We start from the raw sequence: 12,210 nt of genomic DNA, 5'->3' as shown, positions 1-12,210 counted from the left end.
GCCTAAAGCTTCCCGACGTCAATTCGTCGTCTACGGTGGTCCAACCAGGTCAAGGTTGGTCAGGATTTGCTCCTGGGATGATGGGCTACAAAGGCCAAGTGGTGGCATCGGCCATCGCTTTGCCGATTTGCCAAAAAATTGAAAAGAGTGGGCGGAGCACTGTTGATTTTCGTCGACTTTCGTGGCCTTAAACCGCCATATACCGTGGTTAATCAAGGTGGTTCTTGGGTGAGTTTTGTAGAGGGGAATGAGATCTTCAAGATGGTGGTGATGGCATCCAAAATCTCCACCGGAATTGGCCAGAATCGGCCTTGGAAAATGGGAGGTTGCGGAGGTGTGGGTGACGGGGAAGCTGGGAGCTTTCTCACTTTTTTTTTTCCTCCCTCATTGGTTGAAGGCTTTCTTTCCTTTTATGTGATTGGTCTTTTGTGCCTAAAATCTGATTGGGCTTCTTCCTTGAAGGAGTTAAATTAAATTACCAACTGAAATATAAATAACCAAATTCAAACGTCCGTAACTATACCGTTATAATATTGACTCGCGAACAACTTTCACCTATGCGTTCGTACCAACGAGTATTACACAAATACTCAAAAGAATAAGTCATACGTTCTTCTAGACGACGGTCAAAGAAAGTCAAAACCTTCACCTCTAGGGCATTAGGCATAAATTCATTCTTTTAAAATTTATAAAATCGTAGAATTAGGGATGGGTTGTCACAATCTACCCACCTTAAAAATTTCGTCCCCAAAATTTAAAATCATTAGCTAAACATAATGTACTCCTAAAGATAGGAAAAAGTATATATATACATACATGGAAGGAGAAAATCAAGCTAGAGTGGTTGCATAATAGAGAATGTCATTCTGTTGCGATCAAAGTGCAGTGATTCCTCTTTCATGCCTCAAAACTCAAACTTTCATTCTCTTTCAAAACAATACTACAGTAAAAATCCTTTACGAATGCATCAAGTCAAAATAGATATATTTAAATCAAAATTGAACATTGAAAGTTTTCACCCACACACTCGTAGCTTTACCTACTCTGAAGGTAAGTGTATAATAATATTGGGTTAAGCCCATCAATAAATAAACGACTAAATGTAACCAGATGAGGGTGCAATATTACCATCTTGTCCCTCATTGGAGAAATACACATACCTCATCTGAACAAGCCTCAAACGTGCTCACACGCTACTTTTTCAGGCAACATCGTCAATACCATAAAATTTCCGTGTCACAATCTCTATCATTCTAATACCAACCCACAACTCTCTACTGCAAATCACATACTGCTACCATATCTCAAATGATGCCGTACTCATAGCCAGGAATATAACCTCAGTTACACATAACTCTAACAAGGCTAAGTGTTTAGCAATCAAGTACTGTGCATAAAATTTCTGTATAGCTAACCATAGTTACAAGTAACTAAAATAGAGATAATGGTATGTTACAACCATACAACTCGTGGGACGAACAAAATGCAACACGTCCACTAAAGTTTGAGTAACTCGCTTCAGTCTAATCATTAGTTTAGGGATGGAAATGTGATACTAAACAACATCTAATACTTACAACCCTTAAAAAGACTTCCAAAGGCTTGGAAGTGAAACAAGTAACACGATGAAATATAAATACACCAAGATGATAATCTTGTTGGGTTTTTGATTGCCTGAACTTGTATAAAAATCTAGAAGCAGCTTTCTCATAATGCCATCATCATCCGAAAGTAAATAGAGAAGAAACTGTGGTTATCCAGTTTGTTTGGACTTTATTTCCTCAACATCCTTTTACTTGAACCGAAGGTGAGATGCCTAGACTGAAAATTCTCTTCAATCACCTCAAGTGGAGCCTCAATTTTAATTTCCGTTTTATCTCCACATTTGATCATGTCACAAACGAGGACTTTTAGATCACGTCCCACATATAAGTTAACAACATCCCACTTCTATCTTAATTGTCTTCACAAGTGTCATGTTGTTGAAATTGCAATGCCCATTTTAAGAAAATAACCATCGCCAATACTTTAAGCTTTGAGGCTGGAAGAATACTGTTTTTTGCTTAAGTAAAACTACCACCAATTGGAACATGAGCGTAACATTGGTTCAGCACCACGATTATTGATTTTCACATTCTCTACACATACAAAATACCTCGAACTGAGAGTGTATAATGATACTCCCCAACTCCATTCATATAACAAAATGATTATAATCATTCAAACCATTTCTTGATAGGTTAAAGGTAACTCCATATCGTTACTCGTATTTTCAAACTGAAATAGAATAGGACAAGCTGAAAGTGTTCAAGAGTAAATATGTCATTTTTGTACAACCGGAAAAATACACTATAGTGCACTTATAGCTGCTAATTAAATTCTTCTACTGCCACTGTCAGAAACTTAGTCCGTTCCAAAAAGTAAGTGTATTTAAGAAGTTCTAAGGTTGATAAAGATTTTAGACACGTTCTCCATAGAGAAATGTCATTTGATTTCCAAGCAAAGATGATAATTGTTAAATTCAAATCACGGATAAAATAGTTCATTCCAAATTGTTCTATACATTGGTAATATAGATGATAATTCATCAAAGGATCGAAACATATAAGGACGCGTCATCATAAATTCCCAAAAGATCAACTTCAATGAAAGACGTAGAACAAAGATGGGGTGAGACAACACTTCGATTGTCAGAAATTTTTATTCATAACTACATCCCAAACTGAAACCAACTTTCCTCGGTCAATATATGAAAGAAAAAAAAACACCATAGCCGAAAGATCGTTAACAAATTGTCGATAAAATCGACAAAACCAAAGATATCCTGAAATTTACAATACTTTGAGAGAATTTCTTCTTTCTTTCGCTACATTCCTTTTGGAAAGAAAATAGAATATTGTTTGTGGAGATCATATATTCTCAGAAAAGTACCAATCTCAACAAACTAATGTTTGAGAAATTCTGGCATACAGCTAACTAATAGTATTTAGAGAATTAGATTCCATTACCGAAGTGGATGAGAAGTCATTGGTAAGACTACTATGAATTCAACAAGCTTCATGAGAAAGCTGTGAGTTTCAAAAGTTTGTTACATAGACCACCAATTTGAAGTAGGATTTGTGCGAAAAGATGCAAGAAAACTAATGTAGTACGAGGAAGTGGAATGGTGGTATTCTCCCAAATATCGCCAAGGAATCAAAACTATTTTTGATTTCTATTCTCAAAAGGTTTAATAATGACAGTTAACAATAGTGATGAGATTGACCCAAAAATCCCTGGCGATACACCAATAATGATACATTAACCCCACGTTAGGGCCATCAACTAGTCTCAATTCCACACCATTCCTTGGAAGAAAAGTTCTTTGCTTATAATCTAGAGACACTCGCCAAAATGATCTTCTAAAGATCAATGAGTCATCAAACCTGCCCAAAACTTAGGAACAACTAACATATTTTCCGTATTCGACGAGGTGGCAAGATTCAAACATTAGACTAAAGAACCAAGAATGCTCACATCACGCATGTGATGAACGCAATACTGCCCCATTTATGGTCTGATACCAAATTGACACACCCCGACCTGGAATGTCCATTAGAACTTCGAATCGAGCTGTGCTGGCTGACACTTGGAAGGTGACGAAGCCATAGAATGTGATAATGTGTAAAAATGTGAATAAGTTTAAAACTAAAAGTGCCTATATACACAAGTGCGCGATGAGCAGGTATGGATCCATTTCACACGTGAAACAAACCATAAGAAAAGTACAGTGAGGTGAGATAATAATTATACCAACATAAGGAGCCACCTGAACTAGGAGTGCCACAAATCCTCATCGATACGGAACTTTGCTACTAAAACCTAGAGGGGTGCAAAATAGAAAGTGTGAGTGGGCAAACAAAGATTTTCAAAATCATTTCAATTATCAAAGGTAGTAACCCCTCGTTGTAAAACTTGTATAGTTTCTAGAAAATCATACTACGTAGAAGTATGAAATCAAATGTATACTAACAGTAAATCTTGAAGTATACCTACTTAGCATCTCATTAGCAATATAAATAATCATGTGCTTAATAACCCATACTAGCACGCAAGCCAGAATCATCTATGGTGACCTGTACGACTGCACCCATATCTTATCAACCAATGCTAGCACATAAATCGGAGTCACCTATAGTGACCTGTATGACTTAGCCATATCTCAGCAATCAATGCTAGCATATAAGTTGAAGTCACCTATAGTGACCTGTATGACTTATCCATATCTCATCAATTAATGCTATCACATAAGTCGGAGTCACCTATAGTGACATGTACGACTTATCCCTAAAAAGTAATATGTTAGCCGAATCCACCTCTTGTGGCTTATACGGCTGAACCCATAGCTCATCACATATTCTTCCACACGGGTTGGAACCACCTCTAGTGATCTGTACGACAGGATTGGGTGTAAATAAGTACGCTTAGTGCTACGATTACGTGAAGATTGTGCGAATAATCGCGAGTCACCTACAAGTCGGAACCACCTGTAGTGGTCTGTACGACAGGACTGTGCACCTACTTTGGATCCAAGGTGAGCGTAAGGTGTGGGAGGTGAACATCACGTGAAGGACTGTGCCCTAGCCACAGGTTGGAGCACTAACACCAGGGTGCAGGTTTATGAGCTTTAACTGTATTTATTGTATACACAAATACGCCAAAGGAATAAGTCATACGTTCCTCTAGACGATGGTCAAAAAAAGTCAAAACGTTCACCTCTAAAAGATTGGGCATAAATTCATTCTTTTAAAATTTATAAAATCATAGAACAATGAACAGGTTGTCACACTACTTATTTTATAAAAGGTGAAATACCCGATTGAATATCGGGCAATTGAAATAAAAATTTCTCAAAATGTGACCCTAAAAACCTAGTATGACGTTCAATATCTAAGTGCTATACTAAATTACCACTAGAATAGCCTTTAGGCCTTCTACATAGATTGTATTTAATTATTTTCATTTTCCTACTGACGTTCTACGAATTATTGTTCTGTATTTTATTTTTATTTTTTTCTATCAATTTATAGCTTAAACATGATTGGGATACTTAAGATTTAGTAATTGGAGAATCTCTTGACAGAACTATTAGTTAATTAAAATAAGATAGAAAAGGGAGATGGCAACCATAAATTGTTTTGTTTAAGCAATGAACACAATCATCGGTCCGTAGTTTGACAGACACCAAACAAAAAACTATTGAGTCTGAAGATCGCCTAAAATATAAGTGCATTGGATTATTTCTTATTACCAATTTGTTTTATAGTGTAATTATAATTTTTAATAGGATTTTTATCACAAATAGTTTCTAAAATTGACTCTCACCATCAAGATGGTTTTTGAAATTGAAAATCAATCGATGTAGTCTCTAAAAATAAGTGTTGCAAATCAATGTGATCGTTTCGTTACAATTCTGTTAAACAATCTGTTAAGTGCTAATGTGGCACATAAATTGGCCCCACAAGATTTATGGGTTTTTATCACAAATAGTCCCTAAAATTGACCCACACCATCAAGATGGTATCTGAAATTGATCACACCATCAAAATGGTCCCTAAAATTGAAAATCGATGAATGTAATTCTTGAAAATAGGTGTCGCAAATCAATATGATCATTCTGCCATAATTTGTAAAAAAAATTTGTTATGTGCTAATGTGAGTTTAATAATTAATTGAAAAAGTTGTCAAAATACGTTTTTGCACAATGGAATTTTTTTTCTTCTTATAGTAAGGCCTACTCCTAAGAGAGATCTCTTTCATAAATTCTCAAAGGTTTGCTTAACCAGGGCCTAAGAGGGGGCTTGGAAATAGTTTTCAACCAACAATAGACGTACCTCGGTTATAACCTCATTATCTCAAGGTAAACCTGACCGTTCTTTGAGTCACTAGACTATCAGGGAAGCGTCTAACAAGCTCTCCAAGATCAAGGTTGTGAGGATGTTGATCGCCTTAATGTTAACGATGATGTCCCATAAGTTGTTGCCAATCGGCCAAGTCGTCACCAAAGGTGATCTCGATCCAGGTTCAATTCAGTGAAAGGTGTCAAATGTGTAAAGATGGGTGTATTGAGATTTTTTATTTAGAGAATAGACAATAAATGAGGTAGAGGAATGTGGACTGGGATCAGAGGTGATTACAGAGCTAGGTTTTTGGGTTGACATTTTTTATTAACTATTATATTAAACCTATTTGTAATTTTTTTATTATTTAATTAGACTTGTGTGACCCATTTATGTGTGCATATAACAGAATTTTTGACAGAATTGTGACATAATGACTACATTGATTTGGGACACTTACTTGTAGGACTACGTTGATTGATTTTTAATTTCAGGGACCATTTTGATGTCACGGGTCAATTTCAGGGACCATTTTGATGTTGTGGGTCAATTTCAAGGATCATTTGTGAGAGAAAAAAAAAAAAAAAAAAAAAAAAAAGATAAATGGGACCCATTTATATGCTACATCAGCACTTAACATAATTTTTAATAGAATTGTAACAGAAGGACAACATTGATTTGCGACACCTATTTTTAGAGACTACATTGATTGATTTTCAATTTCAGAGGCCATCTTGATGGTAAAGGTCAATTTCAGGGAGAATTTGTGATAAAAACATTTTCAATATTAAGATATTTTTTCCTATATTATTTAGTTTCTTTCTAATTTCACAACTTTTTTTTTATTGACAAAACCTTGAACTAGACCTGGCATTCGTGTCATTTTTTGTGTTAGTGTCGTTTTCATGATATACCGATGTTTCGAGGAGTCGTGTCGTGTAACACTCGTCAATATAAGCGGGTAATGTGACTCAACCCAAAATTAACCTATTAATATTAATGGGTACTATGATCCGATCCGTTATCCGTTAAATAAAATATATTTTAAATCAATAAATAAGTGAGGTAGAATCCTATAGTAATGATTTAATCTCACATGAGTGAGATTAAATCCTATGCCTATTGTTTAAGTAAGGGTTTTTAATAATTTTTTAATCAGTGTAGTAGTGTGAATATATATATATATATATATATATATATATAAACGTTTGTAATGACAAGTTTTATAACTTTTGTGAATGACTTAACTTTGAAATTCGCCACTATAATCACATAAACTATAGATCTAAATTTAACCATTGATTTTTATTTACATTTACGCTTCATTCTGCTCACCAAATTTCTTTTTTCAAATTTTTTTTTTTTTGAAAACATGATCTTTTAGAAGATATAAGAAGATGAACGGTTCAGTTGGTTGATACTATGTTCATAGTTTTACATCGACCCATATTTTAGTTGACTGTACACATTGGAATGTGATATCAACTATCTAAACCATACATTTTTCTACATTCGCTAAAGATCATGCTTTCAAAAAAGAAAACCTAAAAAATGAAATCCGGTGAGAAGAATAAAGCATATACAACAATCGACGGTTAAATTTAAACCTAAGGTTTATAGATTATGGTGCCAGATTTCGAAGTTGACCTCTTCACAAATGTTGTAAAACTTGTCACTACGAGTGATTGTGTATTTTTTTTTATTTTTTACATTTTTCCCACTTCTACAATAATTATTATGAATTTTAATAATTTTGCACTCAAATAACAAACACCATTCATGAGGTTTGGAGTTTTAAAAATTTAGATGACGATGTAACTATCGTCTAAGTTTAGAGGATGCAATCACGAGCATTTATATATTCTTTCAGATTTATTTTGAACTCCTTAAAAATAAAAGTCACGAGGGTTTGTATGGTTTTAAAATTTCAAACGACAATGTGCCCATTCTCAAAGCGTAGATGATGTGATCACTAGCGTTCGCATGTTTTTCACATTTTTCGCACTTGTAAATTAATTATTATAATAATTTTAATGTGTTTGGTATTTTTAAATTACTTGATATTTTTATTTTTAGTGTGTTTTATATTTTTTTAATCTCACTTCTGAGAGGATAAAACATTTATGAGTATGATTGAATGAGAGAGATTAAAATATGATTGAGTGAGAGAGATTAAAAAACTTTGTTAGGCCATTAACCCTAAAATTGAAAGTCTGTATTTCTACCTATACTATACTAGTTGATTTAAATTATGAACAACATGTCAAGTAAAGTTTATCCTAGTAGTAAAGATAATAAAAAACTCTCATACCAAAATTAAATAAGTAAAACTTGAATATTTTTTAAACTTATATTGAATAATACATATTCAACATACAATATATAGAATATGGCTATTGTTTTTTTATTTTTATTTTTATTTTATTTTTTATTTTATAGTAAGTTTGTTTTAGTAGTTTAAAATCGTCAAAAATAGTTTTTATTTTTATTTTTTAAGTTAAAACAGGTTATTCACAAGTTACCTGCAGGTAAATCTGTTAAGAATCCAATCAGCTTAATCGTGTTGTCTGATAACAACCCAATTAAGTACTGTAATAAACAAAAAACTCGCTGCTTCGTATCGTTTGTATTGAATTAAATTGCCATATCTACCTTGAATAGTATGGAGTTCCACGCGTGAACTCGGTCTCACGACACCTGTCGTGTTTTCTGTGAAAAAGTAAAGGCAAGATTTAATGGCGGCCCAATTAATCAACTATCAGAAATCATCGGTTGCTCATCATCAAGTAAATATTAGTAAATACTTAATTCAGAATCCGGGAAGAAAAATTTTGCTTTGAAAATCTTCCAGGTATATCTCTCCCACTTTCTCAAACAACAAAGACCTTATTTGGTCCCAGGTCAGCATCATCAACATCAACCTCAGATCCAATTTCATCAGACAAAGAAGACCCATAATTTTGTTCTCTGCTGTCTCTGGATTTTGCTTCCCACTTTATTCAAATATTGTTAGAACAACTCATGCTTCAGATGTTTTCAGGTAAGTTATTTCTTTCATTTTTGTCACTTTTCTGCTTGTGGGGTGGTGAAAGTTTAGAAATTTATTGCTTTGTTAGCAAACCCATGTCTGGATTCTTAAACTGTGGTGCTTGGTGGGGTTTTTAGGTGAATTTTTCAAGTGGGTTTTGAGTTGTTTAGGTTGAATCAATCTATTTCTGAAATGGGTTTAAGTCAATGGTTTCAGTTGTCAATTCTTGGTTGTGTAATTTGCAATTAGCTCTGTTAGTATTGTAATGAATGGTATTGCAGTAAACTTAACTTTGCCATTTGGTAAATCCAATTTTATTGTCTTGTTTAGTTTATCAATATGAATACTAGTTGTCGTTTTACGATTTCCTGGACAAGGGCGGGTGAGTAGAATCGAGTTATGCACGTTCAGCTCGTTGACAGTGGATTTTTCTAAAGTTAATGACAGCATATCACAATGAAAATAATTGTAATTCTAAATCATTTGAGGTTCTTACGGTCCTAATTGTGCTGAATTTTTTTCTTTCATAAATTTTCAAGCGGATTGACCACTTCCGTACATTATAGGCTAGCGTGGTTGTGAGCCTGTGACTTGTATTTGGCCGGATATCCATAGGTTTCATTTTGTTAATTGCAGCATTGTCTTGGAGAGAATAAAAAGGAAGAGAAAATGAGGATGAGGAACAAATACAGGAAACCAACCGCTTTCCGTTGCAATGCAGGGAGTAGATGTTCAACGTCTGCTGTGGTGTGGAGCTTGGTGGGATGTTTTCTTATGTTTCAACTGTACGCTCTTGTTCGGCAAAAGGATTGGTTGGGAGGAGAAATTCAATTTCAAGCGAGTCACCACCCACAGTTCCAAGAACTTGAACAGGTGGAAGAGGAAAATATTCAAATTCCTCCACCGAGAAAGCGATCCCCACGTGCTGCAAAAAGAAAACCAAGGCGACCAACTACTCTGATTGATGAATTTCTTGATGAGAATTCTCAAATTAGACACGTATTCTTTCCCCAGAAGCTTGCCATTGATCCAATGAAGGACACGGGAAATGATAGCTATTACTTTTACCCTGGGAGGATTTGGTTGGATACTGATGGAAATCCTATTCAAGCCCATGGAGGTGGTATTCTATTCAATGAAAAATCAAGGACATACTATTGGTATGGGGAGTATAAAGATGGACCCACATACCATGCTCACAAAAGAGGAGCAGCTCGGGTAAGTGATTTACCTTCCTCTGAATAGTCCTAAGTTCCAACTATGGTTTTGCTATAAAATGTCAGTCCTTGTTTCTGTTAGGGATGAAATTGCTATTTTCCACACATTAACTGTTAGATCATTTTGCATACGTGATTTATCCGTGAATACTTACCCTTGAAAACCAAGTTTATTTCTACGCTGCTGACTGAAATGAATCCAATTTAGAGTGTTGCCTCCATATTAGTTAATATCAACTCTAGATTATGGAATTATAGCTGCTATTCAGGTTAAAGAGCAATGACAACTATCTTACCAGAAGTGGGATATGAAAACTCCATCAGTGTCAAGTTAGAAAGCATGGAACTTTTTCGTATTAGTTAACTTTGCGTCCACTAAAAATGACATCTGGTATTTGTTTAAAACTAGAGTAGTTTTAGTTGTTCAATATGGATTTTGGGGGCTGAAAATAGTCGCGTGTTGAAAATTTGTTTATGAAATAGACGGTTCACTTATTTTAGTGAGGGGTATGGAGCTTTTTTTAGTAAGTATTGTTAGGTTTCCCGTAAGCCATGTGTTGCTATTCTAGACTTAGTTATGTAGCATCGTAATTAGATGCATACTTTTTCACCATTGCTGCACTTAAGAGTCCATTTTGATTCATCTGTTTTTCTTTTCGGATGGAATTTTTTTTTTTTCATTCAAGCATTGAAGTTATATCTTGTCTTTCATTTAGGTTGACATCATAGGAGTGGGTTGCTATTCTTCCAACGACTTATGGAAATGGAAAAATGAAGGTCTCGTATTGGCAGCAGAAAAAGCAAATGAAACACATGATCTCCACGAATCCAATGTTCTTGAGAGGCCGAAAGTGATTTACAATGACCATACAGGGAAGTACGTTATGTGGATGCACATTGATGATGTTAACTATACTAAAGCTTCCGTTGGCGTTGCCATTAGTGATTACCCAACTGGTCCTTTTGATTATCTCTACAGCAAACAACCCCATGGATTTGATAGTAGGGACATGACAATCTTCAAAGATGATGATGGTATTGCTTATCTAATATACTCCTCCGATGACAATAGTGAACTTCATATTGGACCACTGACTGAAGATTACCTTGACGTGACGAACACTGTGAGAAGAATTCTTGTGGGACAACATCGGGAAGCCCCCGCTCTGTTCAAGCATGAAGGAACTTATTACATGATCACTTCAGGCTGCACTGGATGGGCTCCTAATGAGGCACTGGCGCATGCAGCAGAGTCAGTCATGGGGCCATGGGAGTTCATGGGAAACCCCTGTGCTGGAGGGAACAAAGTGTCTCAACTTGCTACATTTTTTGCACAGAGCACATTTGTGCTTCCTGTGCCGGGATTTACAGGTTCATTTATCTTCATGGCAGATAGATGGAACCCAGCGGACTTGAGAGACTCAAGATATGTATGGTTGCCGTTGATAGTAGGAGGGCCAGCTGATCGGCCGCTCGATTACAATTTTGGTTTCCCATTATGGTCAAGAGTGTCGATATATTGGCATAGAAAGTGGAAACTTCCTCAGGGGTGGAGCGGGTGGAAACGAATATAGGCTCTCTCTTATATCATCTGTGTATCTTATGTATTAATATTCTTTCACTGGCTTGCCCTGGTGGTTGTATTACTGTAAATGGAAAGCATATGGTCCACTTGCACGCAGAAGAAACGGTGACGGCTTTGTAGAATGTTTCAGTCTCAAGCACCGCCGGTAAACCCCTCTTAAACATATTGCTATCACATAAGTTTTTTCTATTATCACACTTTTTCAAATATGTTGATGTTGACATGGCTCACAAACCTTTTCAAGAAGATTTTGAAAACGGAGAAGATGCTAAATGAGCGGCTAAAAGGCACTTTGGTGCCTAGCTACAAGAATAAGAGTGAAATACAAAATTGCATGAATCATAGGTTTATACCAAGGCTAGGGTTTAAGTTTTATCATTTTGCATTGGTAATGAATGAGTTAATCAGACATATTCAAGATGATATCTTTTGGTGTATGTTTTTCGTAGATAATATAGTGTTGATATAAATGAAGCACATGAGGGAATAAATGTGAAGCTT

The 12,210-nt window shown here is 35.3% G+C and overlaps 1 protein-coding gene across 3 annotated transcripts; it reads left to right on the top strand.

Annotated features, from left to right (window-relative positions):
• Positions 1 to 8,644: 8,644 nt before the first annotated feature.
• On the top strand, positions 8,645 to 11,918 carry LOC137747060 (uncharacterized). Of its 3 annotated transcripts, none has more exons than XM_068487082.1 (3): positions 8,645 to 8,919; positions 9,629 to 10,125; positions 10,841 to 11,918. In XM_068487082.1, the coding sequence occupies exons 1-3, from the start codon at positions 8,901 to 8,903 to the stop codon at positions 11,696 to 11,698; spliced, it is 1,374 nt and encodes a 457-aa protein (XP_068343183.1). In that variant the 5' UTR covers positions 8,645 to 8,900; the 3' UTR covers positions 11,699 to 11,918. The 3 variants fall into 3 exon arrangements, with proteins under 3 accessions (XP_068343183.1, XP_068343176.1, XP_068343168.1); XM_068487075.1 differs by having other exon boundaries at positions 9,474 to 10,125; XM_068487067.1 differs by having other exon boundaries at positions 8,646 to 8,919; positions 9,544 to 10,125.
• The last annotated feature ends 292 nt before the right edge of the window (positions 11,919 to 12,210 follow it).

The sequence above is a fragment of the Pyrus communis genome, chromosome 1, assembly GCF_963583255.1.
Source record: "Pyrus communis chromosome 1, drPyrComm1.1, whole genome shotgun sequence".
In the NCBI taxonomy this organism is placed as follows: Eukaryota; Viridiplantae; Streptophyta; class Magnoliopsida; order Rosales; family Rosaceae; genus Pyrus; species Pyrus communis.
The sequence above is the reverse complement of the archived record's forward strand: the minus strand, read 5'-3'. Positions and strand labels throughout refer to the sequence as shown.

What these genes read in the sequence shown, in the direction of transcription:
- LOC137747060 (XM_068487075.1), top strand. Translation starts at nt 9,577, where the DNA reads ATGAGGATGAGGAACAAATACAGGAAACCAACCGCTTTCCGTTGCAAT. An exon ending in ACAAAAGAGGAGCAGCTCGG is followed by an intron (nt 10,126 to 10,840) that starts GTAAGTGATTTA and finishes TCTTTCATTTAG; the next exon opens with GTTGACATCATAGGAGTGGG.